We start from the raw sequence: 25,323 nt of genomic DNA, 5'->3' as shown, positions 1-25,323 counted from the left end.
ACGGGATGAGGGAAACCCACCTGGTGAGGAGAGGCATGAGGAAAGGGAAGGAACAGAGCCCAATGAGGACGTAGTTAATGCTTCGGAGGGGACAAGTGATGAGGGAAGAAAGAGAGATATTTGTAGTGATGGAGTGGACAGAAACAGTGATGAATAGGTTGATGAATATGTCGCCGAGGAGAGCTCTCAGGACTGTTATCACTGAAGCATATAAGGATTCGTATTCGGGGGTGAATACGGAGATGGCGAGTACCGCGAATGCCAGAAGGAGTTACAATTGACACTTAGTCAAGGAGAAACTTTGAGGAAAGGGTGAACCATGAGTTTAAAAGAGTTGTAGGGCAGGAAACACAGAAAGGAAGAAGGTGTAGTGTCAAGAAGTAGGAAGTTAAGTAAAGAAAGTCAGTGGCCGTCTGAGTGATGAAGTATAAGGTAGAGAAAAGTGAATAATTGATGTAATGATAGGTAATGAAGTGTGTGTATTTATTAGTGATGTTGTAGCTGAAATGTATAGCGATTGTGAAGTATTACTGGGTAATAGTTAGAGAGAGGATGAGAATGAGGTGGAGTTGATGGTATAGGTCAATTTTGAGTAAGTTGTAATTGGTATGTAGTGTGTTTAATTATCAGAGATGTTGTAACTGAAACGTATAACGATTGTGAAATATTACTCGGTAATGGTTAGGGAGAGGATGAGAAAGAGGTGGAATTGATGGCTCATGATGGTAGGTGTTTGTATAGTGAATTTTATGGTGAAGTGTGTTACGGAGGTATGTAGTGATGGAGTGGAAATTAGTAGAATTAGTAGAATTAGTAGAATTAGAGAGAAATTAGTAGAATTTTAATGTGGAGGTTAATTTTGAGTAAGTTGTAATTGGTATGTAGTGTGTTTATTATAGATGTTGTAACTGAAATGTACTGTATAGCGATTGTGAAATATTACTTGCTAACGATTAGAGAGAAGATGAAAATGAGGTGGAATTGGAGTTTGGAGTGGGAGCTTTAATGGTAAGATGTGTTTTTGGAGGTGTGTTTATAGTTAAGATGTTGTAATTTTAGTGTGGAGGTCAATTATGAGCAAGTTGTATCGAAAAGTAGTTAGTTGGTGAGTTGGAGGAGAATGTGAATTATGTGGTGCGTAGTTTTCTTATTGCGTAAGTGAGTGTGGAGTTGGAACTTTAAGTAGAACAGTAAGAGAGGTAGATGCAGCTCAGCAGATTGAGTAAGTGCAGTGAAGGCTTTATGTGAAGGTAATATGCAAATGGAAAATAATTTAAAAGATAAGAGGACTGTCCTGTGTAAGCAGTTAAGTCAGTGCACTCAGCGGGAAGCGTAATCTTGCCAGGGTTTGCTAGGAGTGGTATTGTATTTCCAGACTGGCATACCCAGGCAAAGTAAATCTGGGACAAGGTCGGGCGTCACCTGCAGTAGCCATGCACCTTAGTGCAGTTTTATATCAATATGTTACGTAACCTAAGTGGGCTGCGTAACATTTCATAGTTAACTGGTCAGCACCAGGCTTCCCCAGTAGTCAGCACTGCTGGGAGAAGTCATTACTGCTATCCTTTTTAATCCATAATTATTATAGTCTCGTGAGCATCCACGCGAGCCCTGGCAATCACCGTACATCTGGTTAGCACCAGGTTTATGCGCGCGGTGGGCACTGCCTGATGGATCCACACTGTTGCGGTGAGCAGCCTCACCGTATCAGGCCTCGTCGGGCGGTGGTCACTGCGTGAGGAGTCCACTATATTGATCATAGCCTGTATAGTACTTTATCGGTAGATTATATTTATTCGCAGGGCCAACGGCACTCCGGTAGCGTGTCGACTGTTGGCCACTTATTCTCAATTTATTATCCATTTGTTTCCGTTTTCTATATGTTTTGTTGGCTTAGGCTATTTTGGATTTGAACTCTGTATTGGGCGAATACCTGTTTGTTTCAATAAATCCACTACTACTCCTAATAAACGAAATCATTTGATCAGTGAAAATTTAGATTTTGGAATTAGGGAAAAATGTATAATGTCTTCTGCATGGAGTGTGCTATTGTATGAATATTGGACGAATGGAGATCAGGACTGAAATGAATGGAAGACGAATATCACAGTTTAAATGGATCGAGAAGAGAACAAAAAAGCATTCTGCAAGAAATTCGAGAGAAGAGAGAAATGATGCCAACGATACAGAGAAGAAGGGCTAAATTCATTAGCCACATCTTGCAACTTAATACGAGTTCTCTAAATGAAGTAGTGGCAACGTAGTCCAAACACTTGCAGGAGATCAGACATGCGCACATTGGATATGGGAGCGGTCAGATGGTGCCATGGTCGATGTGTAGTGTGCATTTGGTGGGCATCCAGTTGCGAGTGTTGTTACTGTGTGGCGTTGAAGTGAAGAGTGTTCATTTCACCACTCTAAAGAATGTGTTCAGCGTTCTTGGATTAAAATTGTGATTGTCCGTGGCAAAAATGCATTAGAATGTTATTGAGGATTAAGTGAAGCCTGTGACGAGAAGGCATTGGCGCTAGGACGGTTGCACAATGGGTCAAGGCGTTTCGTGAGTGTTGGAATGAGACTGCAGATTTGCACCGCACAGATCGGCCGTCCATTCCTAAAGATCAGATTGATATCGTGATTGGTCTCATTTCCGTAGACCATCAGTGAACTGTCCGAGAATAATCCGGAGAGGTTGGTCTCAGTCATCAAACAGTGTCGCACATACTAACGAAATGTCATAAATGAGGAAAATTGCATCCGTTGGGTTCTACATCAACTTACCGACGTAGAGAAATGGCGCCGGTATGCACTGGCTTGCATCCACCTGGACAGATACTGCAACGAAGGAGACGCATTTCTGCAATGTATTGTCGCCATTGGTGAGACGTGGGCACGAGCCTAAGAGTCTGAATGAAAGCGTCAATCGAATGAATGGCCTCACCCAGGTTCGCCACGTCAAGGGACATTTCGTCAGGACCCCGGTCGGGTGAAGCTTATGCTGATTGTGGCATATGACTACAAGGGTGTTATTCTTACGTATGCTGTACATGAGGGACAAAGCGTCAACAGTGACCAGTGTTGCCAATTTCTGGAGCGAGTTCTGTGTCCGGCTATGTGGCGGAACATCGACGTTGTCATGTTTCAAACGATGTCAAGCTCTTATTGCAAACGGTGGCATTGGGAGGTTTTGAATCTCCTTCCGTACTCACCAGACCATGAGTCCTTGTGACTTCGACCCTGGCAAGGACCCAATTATAGCATGGTTCTATTGTATGGGACCCACTCCGGGATTAGTTGATATATGAACTGGGCAATATCTAAGGAAAACCTGCACGATTTGTTGTGGGTGATTTCCAACAAAATAGCAGTGTTTTGAAAATTTTGCAAACTTTGGGCTGGGAAGGCTTGGGAGTAAGAAGATGAGGTGCTTAGCTAAGCACTATTCTCTGAGCTATCAGCAGAGAGACGGCATGGAATGACATTAGTAGGCGAATAAGCTTGGGTTGATCTTCAAAGTTAGGAAGGATTGTAATATGAAAGTGAAGTTTGAATTCAAGAGGACAAATTGGGACAAATATTCATTTATAGGAAAAGGAAATTAGGATTACAATAATTGTCCTAAATTCGGATCAATGATTGATTGATTGATTGATTGATTGATTGATTGATTGAAGGATGTGGTGGTGATTATTGTTTCATAGGCATAACAACAGGATAGGATGGAGATAAGGACAAGGTAGAACAGTTTCATGGGGCTGTGAAGTTCAATTTAGTATGCTGCCAATGAATAGCAAATTATAAGAATGGAAAAGAATGAAATTGGAAAGTGTGTGTGTGTGGGGGGGGATATGAAAGCTAAGGAGAATGGAAAACACTTAATGAATTTCTATAATAGCAACAAAATTGCACACTAAGCATACCTTGCCAGTAAACTTGGGAGAATAGAAATACGGTACCTGGTCTGTAGTAGACCATATTACACATGACTTTGAATCTAGGATACCTGGAAAGACGGGCTCTCTCCTTATCAGTTTCAGTTTTTCATATTGACAAGCCTATTTTTGTTTACAGGTTTTATAATGATAGTGATGTCCCCCACTCTTTGAGGAAACCTTTCTTGAGGGATTTTTGATCTTGATGTGGGTTTATGTAGGATGAGAAGAATGCAGGATGCATTTGCTTTCGATAAAGCTGGCAGTCCGTGAAGATGTAGAGCGTATTCTTGGCTCTCTCCTGTTGTTGTTTCTTCTTCTCACACTTGTCTGTAAATATATTTTTTCTGTTGTACATGTTTTTATACTTTCCTAGGTTCCATTTTTATGTATAGTCTTTAATTCATTTCATGAATTGTGGCAGCAGTTCTCTGAACGTAAAAGCAGGTGTTTCTTTATTGAAGGATTGCTGTGAGGGCTGTAAGTTGGGGATCTTCTCTGGCTCAATGAATATGGGCTGTTCCTTCAGAGACTTCTCATTTGGTCATCCCTGGGACAGTGCATATCGAGAATGTTGTATTGATGTAGTTGGTACTACCACAGAATCTGTTATACCTACAAATTCAACAGTAGCTGATTCATCTCCTGCTGATGAATTGCCAACTCCGGGTGAGTATTAGTTTAACAGCACTTTAAATGGTGTACATTTATTTTACAGAAGCTTCCAGTCTGGTTTTAGTGATTGTTAAAATGTCTTGCCTTTCATGGTCTTCTTACACCTAATGGAACCTGCTTGTTCCTTCAAGGGTCCCTTCTCCTTGTGTTGTTTAGATAGGAAAACACATGAAGTAACCTCTGCCAGTCATAAGAAGTCCTTGTAGCCTCCCTCATCACAGGCTACCTAAAGTAACGCCAGGTGGAAGTTTCCCAATGGGATGTTTACACCTGCTGATTGGAAATTAGTAATCCCAAGGCATTGGTAACTCAAGTCTCTTTTCTCCTCTGATGGTAGCTTGGGGATAGGCTCTCCACTTGGCTTCATTACTGTCTGTTTTTATGTGTGTTCTGGTAAGGATACATTTGAAAATGAATAATACAAACAGGGATATATCTAAAAATTTCAAAATGCTTTTATTTGCTGAAGACGCAATTTTTAAATAAATTTAATTGTCAACTTGAGTGTTTAAAACTTCATGAAGAATTACATCATCTACAAAAGTATTGTGAACACAACAGGTTGAATTTTAATCATGGCAATATTTAAAATAACACATTTTTTATTTGAAGATACAGGACACAAAATTGTGCTTAGAGTTGAGAACAAACTGGATTTACTGACATCACTCTTTTCTTAAATAAAAGTTCACAATAGAGGATCCCCGATTTGTATAAGTGAGTACATGGTATCAGCTGCATTGTACACCGCATAATTTATATACGCAGGATTCGTCTGGGTCATGGAAGGGCTCAGTATTACACAGCTTACGGTGGGATCCATGTACCGCCATCGAGTTAACAAAGTGTCGCAGGTCTTGGTTAGTGTTTGTCATGACTTATGACTTGACCCTCGTATTTTCTTGCGGAGAGAAAGCATTTGCTGACATTTATTTTCAGTTCCACCAGTTGCACAAATAGAAACTGAAACCCATTGCTTTGAAATGTTCACCCCTCGTGATGTGCTTTCAGTTCGCAACTCACCAACTTCTTCACAAATTTTGCAGCCAAGTTTCGTATTTTCTACCAGCAATCATTCGTGCTTGCTGCAAAATTCCAGATTTTTCTCCAAGTCCCAGTATTCGGGAATGTCTTCCATCCCACTGTTACAGTCGCCTGAAAGATCTTTGTTGTGATCTTTTTCATCCCCACACGACACTATTGACATTTCTCCGTCGTTATATACGTTCGAAACATTAACTTACAACTTTTTGACGCTTGGGTGGATGTAAAATAGCTCCTTATTTTATTTATACTTCAAAACGAACCACATACATACAAAATAACCACCTAACTTGCCACAAAAAATTAGCTTACGTGCTTATAAGAACGAAACTTTCTTCCTCACGATTTTTAAAGTACGTACCAACAAATTGTTTCTGTTCAGGTGTTCAGATTACCAGCACAGACTAATACTTTCTTTGCCTTCTTTAAAGTTACACATTCCGTTAAGAAATTCAAAATCTAATCATGAAAGACACGCCGCTTTTGAATGCAAACCACACAACAAATCACATACCGGTACTCAAGAAAATTGAAAGTCACCAGTATCATATGAGAAAAAAGCCAGCGATCGTAAGTACCCACATTAACTGTACAGCCAACATACGGCACTAAAATGCTTTTTTTGGCTAAACGAGTAAACTTTCTTCCATTAAGGCAGCAATTACGAAGCTTTAGTTGAGCAGATAATAATATGGCCTAATATTTCGATTCTGCTGCTTAGTGCCGAGTTGCCGACCAACAGAAGCTGATTCGATAGGTCGATTTTAATCAAAGATCACTCGAAAGGATAAAGGTTATTTTAAGTGAAAAGGGTCTAACGCAAGGAACAAGATTGCCCGGAACCATAGGAGAAACCCATGTTACCAATAATAACAAACCCCCACCACCCCAGGAAACAGGTACCGAACAAGTCAATCTCCTAAGAAAACACGAGAAGACGCTAAACAAAACTAAATCTCTGCAGTGTGATTCACGAGAACTTAAGGAGAATACTTCCGCAGGAACACACCCTAAAATCCTAAGTGAAAACGATCGGCAAGTAAAATACGACAGAAACGAAACTGATCCCGAAATCTTCGTAACCCACTCGCCTACCGTAACATCTGCTAAACCAGAGGGAAGGACCAAAAGGGCGAATGAACGAACGGAAGCAAGGAAGGAAGCACCAAAAGCCCCCGGTTCAAAGCCCCTGAAGGAGAATATACCAGAAGAGATTCAGGCCCTGCAATCCCTGCTCATTCTTCACCCACGAGAGGACCCAATCGGGCAAGATCAACAAATGACAACGAGCATGTTTGGACAAAAGCTGTAAGGAGGAACGCACCAACAACCTCAGATTCAAAGGCCCAATCATCAAGCAACCTCAAAGCTGGATTAAGAAATGCCTGGCTATACGTGGGGAAACTGCATGAAACAAAAACCGCAGAAGATAAAACACAACATATGAAAGACGGAGGAATCTAAGGATGCATAACATGCAAAGAGTTGACAACAATGGGTCGCTATAAAGCTTTCCTGATTGGAATAGACTTTCCGGAAAAGGAAAAGGCTTATGAACCGTCATTCTGGCCAAAAGACGTCACACTGCGAAGATATCGATTTTGCCCATCACAACATCACGGGGTCTCGCTCAACAGAGGATAATAAACTGGGTACCATCCAAAAGCTGACCGTCCTACATGGAACATCTAAGGATTGAAAAGCGTAGCAAAGATCTCTACTAGTAAAGTACTTTTCGCAACTGATATAGTTATCCTAACAGAAACCTGTCTAACTGAACCCATGGACGTTCCGGGGTACTACGGAGTGCACGCTCTGGCAACCCCAAAGCAGGAAGGCTGACCCTCAGGGGGTTTCTCCTGTCTTTATGAAAACAAAACGGGCAAAGGAACGAAAACACACACAGAGGACAACAGGGTTATTGTCTTCACAAGAAATATCACAATCGTAGGACTTTACATACAGCCACAATCATCAACGGAAGATGCGTATGAGTCAGTTGCCCGAGGCATCTCTCTAATCGAATCTAAAGGAAAGACAAGCCAGACCATAAAAGCGATTTAATCTTTAATCTAATGACAGAAGAGAATTTCAAACTTGTAAACAGCAAAGAGCTTCTAACGTACTTTGCGCACAACGGTGCAAGTGCCATAGATTTAGCAAGGGAAGATCACTAAGCTCTATATCACAATGTGGACTCTGGTCGTCGGCATTTCCCATTAAGACATACATTGAAATTAAGTCAACAGTAAAAGAAACACAAAATAACAACACGGCACCCACACTGGCGAGAAAAATCACGACTCATGAGGTGAAACAAGCCATATCAAAAACCGAAAGCAGGAAAGCTCCTAGTCCTGATGGGATCTACAATGAACTTATCAAGGCAACCGAAGACGTACTCCTAGAAGTGTGGACTGAGTTATTTAACGCGTGTCTAGACAGCGCACAAATACCTGGATCTTGAAGGAGGTCCATGATAAAAATCTATAAAATTTGACCAGAAATGGTGAAGTATAGTGGGAAGACAGGGGTGGAATGACTTCATGGAGTAATAAGATTAATATGGAGGGTTAGTAAGGTACCTTTCGATTCTACAAAAGCACAAATTGCACTTATCTATAAGCAAGGGAACAGGAAGGATTGCAGCAACTATGGGAGTAATTCATTGATCAGTATACCAGGCAAGATGTTCACTGGGAATTTGGAAGAGACGATGCAATCAGTGGTTAGATTTTCAGTACGGTATATGGCAGTTGAAAAATGCTATGAGAGGAATAGGCAGTTATGTATATGTTTCGTAGGTCTAGAAAAGACATACGATAGAGTACCGAGGATAAAGATGTTCGCCCTACTTGGAGACTGTAGTATTAAGGGTGTGTATTTTTGGTTATTCAGCCCGAAGGCTGGTTTGATCCTCCACAGCTCCGCCAACAGCTGTCATTAAAAGCCTAGGCGTCACTGAAGAGGCATACTAAGGAAAATGAGGAGTGAGGTAGCTTCCCGTTGCTTTCTCACAAAGCCAGAAGTTGCTATTACATATCAGTTTGCCAAGCCCACTGAAATGCATGTATACAATCGACACTATGAGCGATATTTTCATACCATTCATAACAGGGACTGGCTGCATAAGGAATGGTATTACTAGCATCGCTCCTATCTCGTTCACTTTCATATTGTCACAGCCAAGGATTACATTGAGACAGGTCAATGAAAGTTCCAAATTTATTCTGGCCCATACAAAAAGACATAGTGCATTGTAAACGTTACATCTCGCCAGAAAAGGCGTGTATTAAGGGTAATTAAAATCATTCAAAGCATTTATGCTGTCAATTGGGCTGCAGTGAGAATTGATGGTATAATAATAATAATAATAATAATAATAATAATAATAATTGATGATGATGATGATGATGATGCCATTGATGCTTTCACGGCCCGTAATTATAGATATGATATAGGCTTTTGGGGTTATGCTGTGTCAAGAAAATAAGGCGAAATTCTTTACGTTTCGCAGAGAACTATGCTCTGCGTCATCAGAAGAAAATCTCGACAGTCCTCAAGAAAGGAATCTAAAACAATGAGCTTTGAATTTAGACGTTACGCAATAGAAGTGGAAATTATACGTTCATTCATCATCAGATGGCTCCTATGAAGCGGTACAGCGCTAGCGCTCGAAGCAGAAGCTGACGAAACCATCAGAATCAGTCGGAGAGGGTCATATAACACAGCAGGTGTACCTACATATGAAGGTATGACACTGACAAAAGCCTGGAATGAAACATCTTGCGATGAGAACGTACGAATTTTGAAAAACATCGAAACGAAATAACAAAGGTGAAGGGACAGGGAATGCAACTACCTACGTAAATCATTAATGGCTGGCAACCAGGTATTACTTAATTGATAGCCAGTGTCCCTGTTGAAGTTGTTAGGATTCCTACGTATTTCCACAGCTTGCCGCATAATCCTGGACCTGTAGAGTCTTGTGTGAGTAAGGGCTCGAACATCTTGGAACATGTCATCATGACCAGACGATAGAGCGTGCTCAGCTATTGCTGATTTGTCTGGCTGAGTGGGACGAATATTACGTTCATTTTCCTTGATACGAGTATCAATGGACCGGCATCTTTGGCCAATGTATACCTTACCGCAAGTACAGTGAATTTCTTATACCCCAGGATGTGAAAGTGGGGACAATTTGTTCTTTGTTTTACCCAGACTGTGAGCAATTTTAGTGACGGTGCCAAACACTGTTTTTATATTGTGTTTGCGGAGGACCTTGGCAATTCAATCTGTGGTGTTATGAATGTAAGGCAGATAGGCAGTTTCCTTCACTTCTTCCTTCTGTGAGCTTTGCTTGGTCGTTTCTCTGGAATGCAGGGCCCTATGAATCTGCAAATCGCTGTAACCATTACTCTTGAACGTGACTTTGAGTGTGTCCATCTCCTCCTGGATGTTTGATGGCTCACAAATTCGTGTCGCCCTCTTGGTGAGTGTCGTGATAATGCCTTGTTTTTGTGCTGGATTATGTGAGAATCTGCATTAAGATAGCGATTTGTGTGGGTAGGCTTACGATAGACGGTATGTCCCAAGGAACCGTGCGATTTCTTTCTTACTAGAACACCCAAGAAAGGAAGGCATCCGTCCGACTCCATCTCCATAGTGAATTTAATTGAAGGATGTTGCTGATTTAGGTGGTTTAGAAATACATGAAGTTTCCAGGACCTTCTGTCCAGACCACAAATGTATCATCAACAAACCTCCACCATATCATAGGTTTGACGGGTGCCGAAGCAATAGTCTCCACCTCAAAATGTTCCATAAAGAAATTATCCACTACGGGCGAAAGTGGACTTCCCATAGCCATTCCGTCCATCTGTTCGTAAAAATTCCCACCCCGCAAGAAATAGCTGGAAGTCATGCGGTGGTAAAATAGCTTAGTAATGTTCTCAGGGGACAGGTGTTCAATGAGAGACATGACCGAGTCAAAAGGCACTTTAGTGAACAGGGACTACACATCGAAACTCACCCAAAGTGCATTAGGTTGAAGGGTTATGGTTGACAGCTTGTTGACGGAATACCGAATCTCTGACGTATGATTCAGTATGTACTATGTGTTGCTGAAGCAATTTGCTTAGGTATTTAACCAGAATCACAGATCGAATTGCCAAGGACCTCCGCAAACACAATATAAAAACAGTGTTTGGCACCGTCACTAAAATTGCTCATAGTCTGGGTAAAACAAAGGACAAATTGTCCCCACTTTTACATCCTGGGGTATACGAAATTTCCTGCACTTGCGGTAAGGTGTACATTGGTCAGACGTGGCGACCTATTGGTACTCGTATCAATGAACATGAACGTAATATTCGTCTCAACCAGCCAGAAAAATCAACAATAGCTGTGCACGCTCTATCGTAGGGTCATGATGCCATGTTCCAAAATGCTCGAGCTCTTACTCATACAAGACACTACAGGTCCAGGATTATACAGCGAGCTGTGGAAATACGTAGAAATCCTAACAATTTCAACACGGGCACAGGCTATCAATTAAGTAATACCTGGTTGCCATTTATTAAGGATTTACGTAGGTAGTTCCCTTCCCTGTCCCTTCACTATTGTTATTTCGTTTCGGTGTTTTCCAAAATTCGTACGTTCCTCATCGCTAGATGTTTCATTCCAGACTTGTGTCAATGTCATACCTTCATATGTGCGTATGCCTGTTATGTTATGTGACCCTCTGAGACTAATTCTGATGGTTCCGTCGGCTTCCGCTTCGAACGCTAGTGCTGTACCGCGTCCGAGTAGCCATCTGGTGACGAATGAACGTACCTTTTCCACTTCTATTGGGTAACGTCTAAATTCAAAGCTCATTGTTTTAGAAATCTTTCTCGAGGACAGTCGATATTTTCTTCTGACGACGCAGAGCATAGTTCTCTGCGAAACGTAAAGAATTTCACTTTATTTTCTTGACACGACCGTAAAGCATCAATTGCAACATTAAAAACCTCTATGGGGAGGTTACTTGTAAGAAGGCTTCAAAATTTAGCAAATTAAGGGGGAAGAACTCTATTCCTCTCTCTTCTTTCTGCATTCTGCTGAGATGCAGGGACCGTAGCATCATTCCCAACTGTGTGTAGCTGAAGCACACGTTAAATACTCCGAAGGCCAGGAGAATATATCAACGTGCTAGCGAGGCTCTTGTGATCGAGAGAGTGTATAACACTCGTAAGGAACCGGGCTGAGTCTCCCGAGAGTTGTTTCGTTTACTACTGCTGTTAAGCAACACTCTCTCGCAAGAATTGTGGTTGTCATTCAGACAGAAATGTAAGTTCCTCCGACTAGCTCAGAAACAGGCGGTCTCTCGCACGAACCCGGATGCTAGTAAAATTATCGTCAATGTTTCCAAGAAATCCTTCGACGAGAACCGAACGGCAGTCCCAGGTAGGGGTCTTAATTTCGCTGTTGTTCCCTCTAAATTTCTCATTGAGGAGTTAATTACTTTCGTTGAGGCACCCGTCCACAAACTACCTACGGATGAGTTTGAGGAGTTAAGACAGAAATGTGTGAGACTCATAAGGTCCGCTGTTGTACCCGCGCCCAATATACAAGAGGCGAGAGGAGAGCTCTGAAGGAACTTAGAGACGATTCTGAACTGACCATTCTCCCAGCTGATAAGGGTAATCCGACAGTTGTTATGGACACTGACGAGTATAACGATACGATCTCGGCTATATTGTTAGAGCCTGTTTACAGAATGAGCTCACGTGACCCTACTACTCGTGTGTCCAAAGCCACCGTGAAGCTCTTAAGGCAATCTTCAATTCCAAAAGGGGAGGGTAACATCTGTCCCTGGGGGACGCTGTGCCACCTAGATTACATGGACTTCCTCATATCCATAAAAGAGATGTTCCCCTCAGATCTATAGTTAGTGCGATAGGTTCTCCTACGTATTCTCTGGCTAAATACCTAAGCAAATTGCTTCAGCTACACATAGAACGTACTGAATCATACGTCAGGGACTCCAGGTATTCCGTCAACAATCTGTCAACCATAACCTTTAGACCTGATACACTTTGGGTTAGTTTCGATGTGGAGTCCTTGTTCACTAAAGTGCCGATTGACACGGTCATGCATCTCATTGAACACCTGTTCTCTGAGGACATTACTAAGATATTTTATCACTGCATGACTTACAGCTATTTCTTGTGGGGTGGGAATTTCTACGAACAGACGGACGGAGCGCCTTCGGGAATTCCACTTTCGCCCGCAGTGGCTAATTTCTTTACGGATCATTTTGAGGTGGAGGCTATTGCTTCGGCGCCCGTCAAACCTATGATATGGTGGAGGTTTGTTGATGATACATTTGTGGTTTGGACAGAAGGTCCTGAGAAAATTCATGTATTTCTAAACCACCTAAATCAGCAACATCCTTCAATTAAATACACTATGGAGATGGAGTCGGACGGATGACTTCCTTTCTTGAATGTTCTAGTAAGAAAGAAACCGGACGGCTTCTTGTGACATACTGTCTATCGTAGACCTACCCATACAAATCGCTATCTTCATGCAGATTCTCACCACAATCCAGCACAAAAACAAGGCATTATCACGACACTCACCAAGAGGGCGAGACGAATTTGTGAGCCATTAAACATCCAGGACCTTGGGTCGATGACCTTCGATGTTAGGCCCCTTAAAACAACGAACATCATCGACAACAACATCGAGGAAGACACACTGAAAGTCACGTTCAATGGTAATGGTTACAGCGATTTGTAGATTCATAGGGCCCTGCATCCCAGAGAAACGACCAAGTAAAGCTCACAGAAGGAAGAAGTGAAGGGAACTGCCTACCTGCCTTGCATTTACAGATCGAATTGCCATGGTCCTCCACAAAAACAATATCAAAACAGTGTTTGGCACCGTCACTAAAATTGCTCACAGTCTGAGTAAAACCAAGGACAAATTGTCCTTTTACATACTAAGGCATACGAAATTCCCTGTACTTGTGGCAAGGTATACATTGGCCAATGATGCCGGTCCAGTGGTACTCGTATCAAGGAACATGAACGTAATATTCGTCTCATTCAGCCAGACAAATCAGCAAATTCTGAGCACGCTCTATCGTCTGGTCATGATGTCATGTTCCAAGATGCTCGAGCTCTTACTCACACAAGACATTACAGGTCAAGAATTATACGGGAAGCTGTGGAAATACGTAGAAATCCTAATAATTTCAACAGGGACACTGACTATCAATTAAGTAATACATAGTTGCCAGCCTTTATGGATTTACGCAGATAGTTACCTTCCCTGTTCCTTCATTATTGTTATTTCGTTTCGGTGTTTTCCAAAATTCGTACGTTCCTCATCGTTAGATGTTTCATTCCAGACTTGTGTCAATGTCATACCTTCATATGTGCGTATGCCTGTTATGTTATGTGACCCTCTCAGACTGATTCTGATGGTTCCGTGAGCTTCCACTTCGAACGCTAACGCTGTATCGGTCCGAGGAGCCATCTGGTGACGAATGAACGTATCATTTCTACTTCTATTGGGTAACGTCTAAATTCATAGCTCGTTGTTTTAGAAGCCTTTCTCGAGGACAGTCGAAATTTTCTTCTGATAACGCAGAGTATAGTTCTCTGCGAAACGTAAAGAATTTCACCTTATTTTCTTGACACGGCATAAGCCCAAAAGCCCACCAAAAGCTTTGCCTCCCACTAACTACTTTTACTGCTATCGGAGATGCTGATGTGCCGAAATGTAGTCCTGCAGGAGTTCTTTTACCTGCTAGTAATTCTACCGTCACGAGACTGAGGTATTTGAGCATTTTCAAATATCACCAGACTGAGCCAGGACGAACCTGCCAAGTTGGGGTCAGAATGCCAACGCCTCAAACGTTTTAACCACTCCACCCGGCAATGGTAGAATGAGTTCCTGGTTCAAGGAATTTACACCCTTGTTGTTCATAGAGTTTATGTGGATCATATGCTGAAATTTATTAAGTGGCTGGCGGGGGATTCAGTTAGGTGAAAATGTAGTATGATATTTGGCTTATGGCAGATTGTGCCGGAAGGCTGCAGTCTAATTTCTTTTAACTTGAACATAAGTGAAATGAGTATGGCATGAAAATTAGCCTTTCCAGGACTAAATTGATGTCAGTAGGTAAGAAATCCAAGCGAATTAAATGTCAGATTAGGGACACAAAGCTAGAACAGGTAAATGATTTCAAGTATTTAGGTTAAGAATTCTCCCAGGATGGTAGTATAGAAAATGAGGTGCATAAAATTAATGCAGTGAACTCGCAGTTGCGATCGACAGTATTCTATAACAAGGAAATAAACTCCCGGGAGAAACTATCTTTACAATGGTCTGTTTTCTGACCAACTTTGCTTTATGGGAGTGAAAGCTGGATGGACTCAGGCTATCTTATTCATAAGTTAGAAGTAACAGACATGAAAGTAGCAAGAATGATTGCTGGTACAATCAGGTGGGAACAATGGCAGGAGGTACTCGGAATGTAGAGATACATGATAAGGTAGGAATGAACTCAATTGATGAAGCTGAATGCCTAAACGGGCTTCGGTGATGGTGTTGTATGAGGTGTATGGAGGAGAATTGGTTACAGAGGAGAATAATAGACTCTGTTATGAAGGGTAAGAGAAATAGAGGGAGACCAAGGTGATGATATTTAGTCTCAGTTTCTAACAATTAATAGAAAAGATGTGTAGAACTAAAGGTGGCCACTGAACTATTCACTAATAGGGGATTGTGATGGCGGTTAGTATGTTACAGAGGCTTGCAGACTGAATGTTGAAAGTATTAACAGTCTATAATGTATATGTAAATCTATATTTCAGTAGAGATATGCTCACGTGGAAATTGTAAACAGAATATATGATAAAGTACGGTACAGCATTAAGATTGTACTGTTTAGTTTGGGTTATTTTATTCTTGAGATCCACTCTTGTAATTGATTCTTAATCAGCCATTTTGACTATATCTACATGACAAAATTTTATTTCAATTATGAATACAAAATTAAGAAGGCAGCTTGATAAAAACTGTCCACACTGTCCTGGCATTTCGTTTATCTTATTGTAAGTTGCACTTCATGTTCCTGTCTGTCTATATTGTGACTTGATTTGAAAGTTGTTTGTACCTTTCCATTACTTATGTTGACTCATTGAAATCCCTTCCTTCTCCTGTGTTACTACTCCTTAACCATCTGTATTATTATTTATCATATGTCTCTTCTCCTTTCTGGTTTTTACTCAGTTTTATTATTTTGCACTTCTTGCATCTAGGCGGAGTGTCTATTAAAATGATTCCACATAAAATTGGAGGTCCCAAGCCTATGATCACAATATTATCAGTTACGTAAAACTACGAGTTTGCTGGCTTGCTTCTCTTTTAGTGACACTGATCATAACATGTACACAATAAAAGGGCCATATGAAAATAATCTGATAGGCATTTAAAGAATTATGTATCAAGAAGGAAAATATTGACTTATATTTATAACACCATTTAATAACTTTAAATTTATCATATTTTTATCTTAAAACTTTAAGTAGATAATATAACAAACCTGAAAACAAGGCACACTAGATAATGTTGTAGCATGTTTTTTTATTGCAGAGGATAGAGGATATATACATTCTACCCCTGTAGTCATCTCATATGACAGACTAGCTGATGTACCCGTGCTTCGCTACGGGATTCTCAGAAAGACTGACTTTGTCGTTTTCCTAACTGAAGTGAACATAGGTCATTACAAAAACGTCAGTAGGAATGTAGCGATTAAAAACAATGTTATCATACAAAATACTCGATCAAATGAAAAACTGCACATTTTCTCACTTTTCACGAACAGTACTACGGTGCCGATATAACAGTCCAAAGTTCCAGAGCTGGAATGACCAGGCCGCAGCCAATCAATCAATCAATCAATCAATCAATCAATCAATCAATCAATCAATCAATCAATCAATCAATCAATCAATCAATCAATCAATCAATCAATCAATCAATCAATCAATCAATCAATCAATCAATCAATCAATCAATCAATCAATCAATCAATCAATCAATCAATCAATCAATCAATCAATCAATCAATCAATCAATCAATCAATCAATCAATCAATCAATCAATCAATCAATCAATCAATCAATCAATCAATCAATCAATCAATCAATCAATCAATCAATCAATCAATCAATCAATCAATCAATCAATCAATCAATCAATCAATCAATCAATCAATCAATCAATCAATCAATCAATCAATCAATCAATCAATCAATCAATCAATCAATCAATCAATCAATCAATCAATCAATCAATCAATCAATCAATCAATCAATCAATCAATCAATCAATCAATCAATCAATCAATCAATCAATCAATACTGATCTGCATTTAGGGCAGTCACCCAGGTGGCAGATTCCCTCTCTGTTGGTTTCCTAGCCTTTTCCTAAATGATTTCAGAGAAATTGGAAATTTATTGAACGTCTCCCTTGGTAAGTTAATCCAATCCCTAACTCCCCTTCCTATAAATGAATATTTGCCCCAGTTCGTCCTCTTGAATTCCAACTTTATCTTCATATTGTGATCTTTCCCACTTTTATAAACGCCATTCAAACTTATTCGTCTACTAATGTCATTCCACGCCATCTCTCCGCTGACAGCTCGGAACATACCACTTAGACGAGCAGCTCTTCTTCTTTCTCTCAATTCTTCCCAACCCAAACTTTGCAACATTTTTGTAACGCTACTCTTTTGTCGGAAATCACCCAGAACAAATCGAGCTGCTTTTCCTTGGATCTTTTCAGTTCTTGAATCAGGTAATCCTGGCGAGGGTCCCATACACTGGAACCATACTCTAGTTGGGGTCTTACCAGAGACTTATATGCCCTCTCCTTTACATCCTTACTACAACCCCTAAACACCCTCATAACCATGTGCAGAGATCTGTACCCTTTATTTACAATCCCATTGATGTGATTACCCCAATGAAGATCTTTCCTTATATTAACACATAGATACTTACAATGATCCCCAAAAGGAGGAACTTTCCATCAACGCAGTAATTAAAACTGAGAGGACTTTTCCTATTTGTGAAACTCACAACCTGACTTTTAACCCCATTTATCAACATACCATTGCCTGCTGTCCATCTCACAACATTTTCGAGGTCACGTTGCAGTTGCTCACAATCTTGTAACTTATTTATCACTCTATAGAGAATAACATCATCCGCAAAAAGCCTTACCTCCGATTCCACCCTTTTACTCATATCATTTATATATATATAAGAAAACATAAAGGTCCGATAATACAGCCTTGAGGAATTCCCCTCTTAATTATTACAGGGTCAGATAAAGCTTCACCTACTCTAATTCTCTGAGATCTATTTTCTAGAAATATAGCAACCCATTCAGTCACTATTTTGTCTAGTCCAATTGCACTCATTTTTGCCAGTAGTCTCCCATGATCCACCCTATCAAACGCTTTAGACAGGTCAATTTCGGTACAGTCCATTTGACCTCCAGAATCCAAGATATCCGATATATCTTGCTGGAATCCAACAAGTTGAGCTTCAGTGGAATAACCTTTCCTAAAACCGAATTGCCTTTTATCGAACCAGTTATTAATTTCACAAACATGTCTAATATAATCAGAAAGAATACCTCCCCAAAGCTTACATACAATGCATGTCAAATTTACTGGCCGTGAACACTCCCCTGCCATTATTTTGTTAAATGTGCACACTTCTCATTCCAATCAGTGCCTCAGAGTAGGGATTGAATAGCTCGAATGCTATGATGAACCAGTGTGTTACGTACCAGTAGTATCAGACAATTTATGAAACAGAGGAATGGCATGCTAAAGAAGAAAGTTACCTAATTCCCCAACTACTTCCCGCCAATATTTAGGCAGACTGTTACACTCGGCACGACCGGGTATGTTGGCTGTGTTGTTAGGGGCACGCAGCTGTGAGCTTGCATCCGGGAGATAGTGGATTCGAACCCCACTGTCGGCAGCCCTGAAGATGTTATTCCATGGTTTCCCATTTTCACACCAGGCAAATGCTGAGGCTATACCTTAATTAAGGCCAAGGCCGCTTCCTTCACACTCATAGCCCTTTCCTATCCCATCGTCGCCATAAGACCTAACTGTGTCGGTGCGACGTAAGGCAAATTTTAAAACAGTACTCAGTACGCAGCAGTAATCCTATCTATCGGAGATGAGTGGCAACAGAAGACAAAGCACATGACAACAAACAATGGTCAATGTAACGTAATCAATGTTATGAGCTTTCTATATTGTAGGCCTTCACATTTAGTTTTCTTTAGACTCTGTGATATTAGGGCGTCTTATAAAATTATTTATAGCGTAGACTGTAGTTCTTTATTCTCCGAAATTTACATGCCAATTTTCATTAAATCCTGTTTACCCATTTTCTCGTGACTCGGCGCTGATTAGGGCTTAGTAACAAAAATCCAAATTCATGAATATCTCTGATCATAGCCGGTATGGTAACAATGTATAAGACATAAATGATCGGAAATATATAACTATATAAATTTAGTTATGTAGTATTTATCGATACGACCACTAATAACATAATTATTTGGGAATTAAATTTTAGGCATCCCCTAAAGTACCATTTCATTCAGCGTGAATAAAATTATTTATAGCCTAGATTATGGCAACATAGACAAGGAACATCGCCACAAACAATGGTCAATGTAATGTTATTGTTGATCAATGTTATGTGCTTTCAATATTGTAGGCCTTCACAGTTAGTTTTTTTCTGACTTCGAAATGCTGTACCAGTCTTATCAGAGTCGGTACGGTAAAACTGAATACAAAATAATTGATCGGAAAATGTATTCTGTATAACTTTTGTTATGTAGTACTTCTCAATATGGCCAATAGCATAGGTATTTAAAAATTAAATTTTAGGCGCCTTCCTCTAAACTACAACTTCATAAAGGGTGAATAAAATTGTTTATAACATAGACTGCAGTTTCTGTTCCCCGACTCTATATATCGACTTTCATTAAATTCTGTTAACCAATGTCATCGTGGCTCGGCGTTGATATAGACTTGGCAACAAAAATACAAATTCATGAATATCTCTGTTATCAAAGCTGGTACGGTAACAATGTATGGCATAAATGATCGGAAATTTAATTCTATATACCTTTATCGATAGGGCCACTAATAATATAAATATTTGAGAAATGAATTTTAGGCCTTCCCTAAACTACTATTTCACTCAGCGTGAGTAAAATGATTTATAGCCTAGATTGTAGTGACCCATCCCCCGACTTTACATACCGATTTTCATTAAATTCCCTTCAGCCGTTTTCTCGTGATGCATGTACATGCACACATACATACATATATACATAGGCCTACAGACAGACAGACAGACAGACAGACAGACAGACAGACAGACAGACAGACAGACAGACAGACAGACAGACAGACAGACAGACAGACAGACAGACAGACAGACATTACGGAAAAGTAAAAAGTGCGTTTCCTTGTTACTATGAACATGGCTGATACAGAAATACCACTTTTCAAATTCTGAGCAATGTACAGACAAAACTATTATTGTTTATATATATATGAAACCTACTACGAGGTCATAAACAGTGATTGAAGAATAGTTCTGGCAACTGAAAAGAAAACAGGGTATCAGTTCAAAAAAGGGAGCAAATAAATCAGTGATTACTTTGCATATGAAATTATTTATTAGTAGGGGAATGAAAATTCTCTTGACTCTGTGGGGAAGACCCCAAACAAATTGCAAAATAATTTTTGCTGTGATAAAATTATTTTTGAGTTTTTCATAATTCTCATTTTATGCCATACAATTTTTCTGAAAAAAGCCTGGTAATATAAAAAATACACTACGGTACTTCGTTGGTGCTACTATTTTGCTTTCTCCCTGAATGATGCATAAAAGTATTGTTTTACACTGGAATAGCTATGTGGAAAAAGTATCAGTGGTATCTATCAGTATATTCCTCTATCCAGTATATTAATGATGTGATTTGTTTTAAAATCAACTGTATTTATGATGAAATTGGTGTAACAAACTTGTGGATCATATGTTATTATTGTGTTCACTGAAACTTGCAGCAATTGATAGTCTTTGTGAACTCCTTCCTGGTGAGCTGTGTGCGCAGATCTGCATCCCCACGCCAGGGTCATATCGCTGTGCATGTAGACCAGGCTTCCATCTCTTACCTGATGGAAAGACTTGCCAACAAGATGAACATGTTGACAGGTAAGAATCTTTGTGATGCTGTCTGAAAACAAGTTCTGCCTTAGTGATACTGCAGTGATATGTGAGCATATGAAGCCTGACATATGTAATATACTGGCCATACCTAGTGAAATTACTATCTTCTGGAGTAAATGTTGCCTTCTTACCAACTATTGCTAAAATGTTATTGATACAATGAGAAGACTCTACTTATGCTCTTATTAAATTTCTTTTATTTGCATTAAACTATACTATGTCTTGATCTTCACTCCCCTTTGAAGACATAGACGGAGGTATGTTATCTTGTTGAACTCAAAAAATTATTCTGACAGTGTTTGTTATATCTACGTCTGATTGCAAAATCTTCAGGCAGAAAACATTTCTGATTGTTGTGTAGATTATATATATATATTTAGCTTGATAACAAACAATTTGCTTTTCCTAGTCAGAGATTGCCATAAAACAAAGCCTACTGATCATTATGATTTCCTAATTAAAAATAAGTGATTGTAAAATCATTAAAAATACTTTCCATTTAAGGGTCTGTTGAAATGATTGCATAATATTGTATTGAGCCTTTTAGGGCAGAAATTGCAATTCTTAGAACAAAGGCATTATCCCTATGGAAGTCCTTGCAGAACTTTCCTAAGAAGCGTGGGATCGTACCTCTCGTAACGATCATTCAGCTAATGATACTGAATATCAGATTATATTTACACCATTTTAATAATATTTAATTTATCATCTATTCATCTTGAAATTGCAAGTAATGTAACAAACCGGAAGATATAATGAAAATAGTCTTTAATAAAGACGGACAGATTTTGGCCATTCCACTCTTCATTCATAAGTATGTTACCCATAATGTATTTGAGCAATGAAATAAAATAAAACTACTACTATCACTGACTACTCATATATTTTCACTAAGCACACACGTAATTACACATATACACAATAATCTACAACTGATCTGTCGAACGGTATCGATATTAAACTCGTTTCGTTGTGAAAAACGCAGCTTAACTCTGTAACGAACAACAATAACATGGCAACCTCACAACATAACTTACCGACAACATGATCACAACTTTACTAACTGACAAACTGACTACCACCCTTTATACACATTTCTGGCTAGGTTTCTTGATAATTCTGGTTTCACACAACATCGTATTAGTACGAGACATCTAATTAGTTCTACAGTACCAAGAAGCCCTTGGTTAAGTCCATGCTCTGGAATTCTCTCAGCACCAACATACCTAGATGTTTATCATTATGGCATATTACCACAAGATATGGTATCCGGAAAGACCTACAATTAAATTACTACATATATAATTGGTAAATCAATGTTCAAGAGATCTCTGGAGTCCGCACAGCTGCAAATAGAAGTTTCCTGAACAACTCTGAACATATGAAGAATTATTTACAAGTTATAACAATAACCTAACCTTAATACAAAACCTGTAAACACATAACTTAACCTATAACACAATTTATACACATCTAACATCATTTATGTCATTGTTTCAGCCAATGTTCGATTGTCTTCTGCTGTTCTAAACTACAGTAAGTCCACCCATCAAAAACTCAGTCTTTCTTAAATCTCCTTCCTTTCATTTATAATTCTATAGTATGTTCAGTTCCCCTCAGTCACCTGTATAACATGCCAAAGCATTCTCAGGCCTTATTTCTCCATTCAATACCTATATTTTCCACCTTTAATTCTTTTCCTATGTCACTCATTCTATTCTGAAATTTCATTTCGGTTAACTGGAATCAGTTTCCATCTTTGTCACATGGGGAGACCCCAGCCATGTAATTTTTGTAGTCTTCCATGGTTTTGTTTCATAATAGATTTATGAACACTCTGATAGGCAACCCTTCCAAACAGTATCTTCCTTCTGAATTCAATATCACCATTCTAACAGAAAGTTTAACTTACTGACATGATCTTCTGCTGGGATTCTTTTACATTATATTTGCCATATATGTTTATTAATTTACAACGTTTTGGAATGTTTTCTGTACAGGTGCAAGATTAATAATCCATGTGCTCACAAGTGCTTTGATACCGGTGTAGCAATTGAATGTTCCTGTCATCCAGGTTATACACTAGGCAAGGACGATCGCAGCTGTGAAGGTGAGACACTCCATCAGATTACTTTGTGCTGGTCTTCTGTTTCATATTGGAGGTATCTTATGTGGACTTAAATTAAAAAGAGGCAGTGTGTGGTATCAGTAATGGTTATTTTATAGTAACAAAGTGGTCATAGAACACAATGACGGTGCATGCATGACTTGTTATTATAAGCACACTGTTGTATGTGAATTACAGATCTGTTGGTTCTACAATTATGTCCCTGAATGTTTATTTAGTTTCTTACTTATTGTCAGTTTCTGTTTATTTTCTTTTTTGTAAAAATTCAATGGGGGTTCTAAACCCCAGCAACCACCCATGGCTACACACCTGTGTGGTGTTACTGTGAATTAACGTGGCAGACCAACCTAAGCATTAGTCACTGACAGAATAGAAAAACAAAACTCATAATTGATATTAATCATCCAATAAAACAAAACTTGACTGTTATAAAAGCCCTCCTGAAACTTCCTGTATGAACTTAATTAACATTGTAAAATTATTCATGAAAAACATTACTTACATTTTATAATTATCATATAAATTCCGTGTCAAATCAAAAATCTCTCTATATAAAATAACATGCCCTGACTGACTGACTGACTGACTGACTGACTGACTGACTGACTGACTGACTGACTGACTGACTGACTGACTGACTGACTGACTGACTGACTGACTGACTGACTGACTGACTGACTGACTGACTGACTGACTGACTGACTGACTGACTGACTGACTGACTGACTGACTGACTGACTGACTGACTGACTGACTGACTGACTGACTGACTGACTGACTGACTGACTGACTGACTGACTGACTGACTGACTGACTGACTGACTGACTGACTGACTGACTGACTGACTGACTGACTGACTGACTGACTGACTGACTGACTGACTGACTGACTGACTGACTGACTGACTGACTGACTGACTGACTGACTGACTGACTGACTGACTGACTGACTGACTGACTGACTGACTGACTGACTGACTGACTGACTGACTGACTGACTGACTGACTGACTGACTGACTGACTGACTGACTGACTGACTGACTGACTGACTGACTGACTGACTGACTGACTGACTGACTGACTGACTGACTGACTGACTGACTGACTGACTGACTGACTGACTGACTGACTGACTGACTGACTGACTGACTGACTGACTGACTGACTGACTGACTGACTGACTGACTGACTGACTGACTGACTGACTGACTGACTGACTGACTGACTGACTGACTGACTGACTGACTGACTGACTGACTGACTGACTGACTGACTGACTGACTGACTGACTGACTGACTGACTGACTGACTGACTGACTGACTGACTGACTGACTGACTGACTGACTGACTGACTGACTGACTGACTGACTGACTGACTGACTGACTGACTGACTGACTGACTGACTGACTGACTGACTGACTGACTGACTGACTGACTGACTGACTGACTGACTGACTGACTGACTGACTGACTGACTGACTGACTGACTGACTGACTGACTGACTGACTGACTGACTGACTGACTGACTGACTGACTGACTGACTGACTGACTGACTGACTGACTGACTGACTGACTGACTGACTGACTGACTGACTGACTGACTGACTGACTGACTGACTGACTGACTGACTGACTGACTGACTGACTGACTGACTGACTGACTGACTGACTGACTGACTGACTGACTGACTGACTGACTGACTGACTGACTGACTGACTGACTGACTGACTGACTGACTGACTGACTGACTGACTGACTGACTGACTGACTGACTGACTGACTGACTGACTGACTGACTGACTGACTGACTGACTGACTGACTGACTGACTGACTGACTGACTGACTGACTGACTGACTGACTGACTGACTGACTGACTGACTGACTGACTGACTGACTGACTGACTGACTGACTGACTGACTGACTGACTGACTGACTGACTGACTGACTGACTGACTGACTGACTGACTGACTGACTGACTGACTGACTGACTGACTGACTGACTGACTGACTGACTGACTGACTGACTGACTGACTGACTGACTGACTGACTGACTGACTGACTGACTGACTGACTGACTGACTGACTGACTGACTGACTGACTGACTGACTGACTGACTGACTGACTGACTGACTGACTGACTGACTGACTGAAATTTTGGGGATACGATCATATTACAATGTACATTCAAACTAA

General features: G+C 40.1%; 1 protein-coding gene across 3 annotated transcripts in view; it reads left to right on the top strand.

Moving 5' to 3' along the window:
* LOC136864416 (fibulin-1) overlaps positions 1-25,323 on the top strand; it is a 451,544-nt gene that overhangs the window by 168,831 nt on the left and 257,390 nt on the right. For all 3 annotated transcript variants that reach the window (XM_067141388.2, XM_067141387.2, XM_067141386.2), the window contains exons 4-6: positions 4,397-4,601; positions 20,828-20,975; positions 22,991-23,100. In XM_067141388.2, the coding sequence (XP_066997489.2) occupies positions 4,397-4,601; positions 20,828-20,975; positions 22,991-23,100 (463 nt within the window). The remainder of the gene's footprint in view (positions 1-4,396; positions 4,602-20,827; positions 20,976-22,990; positions 23,101-25,323) is intronic.

Source organism: Anabrus simplex, chromosome 2 (assembly GCF_040414725.1).
Source record: "Anabrus simplex isolate iqAnaSimp1 chromosome 2, ASM4041472v1, whole genome shotgun sequence".
In the NCBI taxonomy this organism is placed as follows: Eukaryota; Metazoa; Arthropoda; class Insecta; order Orthoptera; family Tettigoniidae; genus Anabrus; species Anabrus simplex.
The sequence above is the reverse complement of the archived record's forward strand: the minus strand, read 5'-3'. Positions and strand labels throughout refer to the sequence as shown.